General features: G+C 42.1%; 2 protein-coding genes across 3 annotated transcripts in view; one reads left to right on the forward strand and one right to left on the reverse strand.

The window, feature by feature from the left end:
* Nucleotides 1-735, forward strand: part of TTC7B (tetratricopeptide repeat domain 7B) — a 112,451-nt gene extending 111,716 nt beyond the window's left edge. The window contains exon 23 of the mRNA XM_018558519.1: nucleotides 724-735. The gene's annotated coding sequence lies outside the window, so the exon portion shown is untranslated. The remainder of the gene's footprint in view (nucleotides 1-723) is intronic.
* The window catches only part of CALM1 (calmodulin 1), a 12,909-nt gene continuing 12,203 nt past the window's right edge, over nucleotides 177-882 (reverse strand). For both annotated transcript variants that reach the window (XM_018558521.1, XM_018558520.1), the window contains exon 6: nucleotides 177-600. In XM_018558521.1, the coding sequence (XP_018414023.1) occupies nucleotides 572-600 (29 nt within the window). In that variant the 3' untranslated portion in view covers nucleotides 177-571. The remainder of the gene's footprint in view (nucleotides 601-882) is intronic.

An 882-nucleotide genomic window follows, 5' to 3' on the forward strand; every position in this document is an offset into this window, starting at 1 on the left:
ACCAGTGAACTGGTAAAGAGGGGGGAAGGGTTTAGATTCCTCAACACTTGCACCCTTCAACCATTTTGCTGCATACCATCCTGAGGTATAAACCAATTTTATAAGTAAGCCAGCTATGACAATTTATACTACAAATTTTTCAAACACGGTCCGCCGATGGCGACGGATTCTCATTTTTTGTTTTTTTTGTTTTTAAATACAAATTTCGTCTGCCTGTGCTCAAATTGTCAAGCTGCATGCATGTAAAACTGGCCAGCCCAAACAGTGTAGTAATCGTTTAGCAAATGGAACTGGAGTCCTTTAAGTGCTTCCTTCGTTGTTATAAGGTAGTACAAGTATTTATAGACTGTGAAACTTGATGTTTAAAAACTCGTCTATTTTTTGGGGACAGGACCACCAACCATTACATGCAGAAGTTTTTTTTTTGTGTTTTTTTTTTTGTGGACAGAAGGTAAATTTCTTGACATTCAGTTTTGCTATACAGAAACAGAATGAGTAAATGAACATTTTTGCAAGAGGTAAGTAAAGGATTCAGTTTGATTCTAGAAGGGGAAATGTGGGGGGCGAGTTTTCATTTTGCGGTCATCATCTGTACGAATTCTGTAGAGAGAAAACGAGGAGGCCGCGGGTTAGTGATCATGAGAGAAGACAGCCAACCTAACCTACTGCAATCATATACCCAGTCCCTACCCTCCACCCCCCATTACAGCCACCTACCACCACAATCACACCCCAAACCTTACAGCCACCTAACCTACTGTAATCACAACTTGATCAATCCCCCTCTACAGCCACATAGCCTACTGCACTCACACCCCAGTCCCTACACTCCAGCCCAACCCTTACAGCCACCGAACTGACTGCAATCAAATCCTGATCAAC

Source organism: Nanorana parkeri, unplaced genomic scaffold (genome assembly GCF_000935625.1).
Source record: "Nanorana parkeri isolate BGI_ZX_2015 unplaced genomic scaffold, ASM93562v1 scaffold344, whole genome shotgun sequence".
Taxonomy (NCBI): domain Eukaryota; kingdom Metazoa; phylum Chordata; class Amphibia; order Anura; family Dicroglossidae; genus Nanorana; species Nanorana parkeri.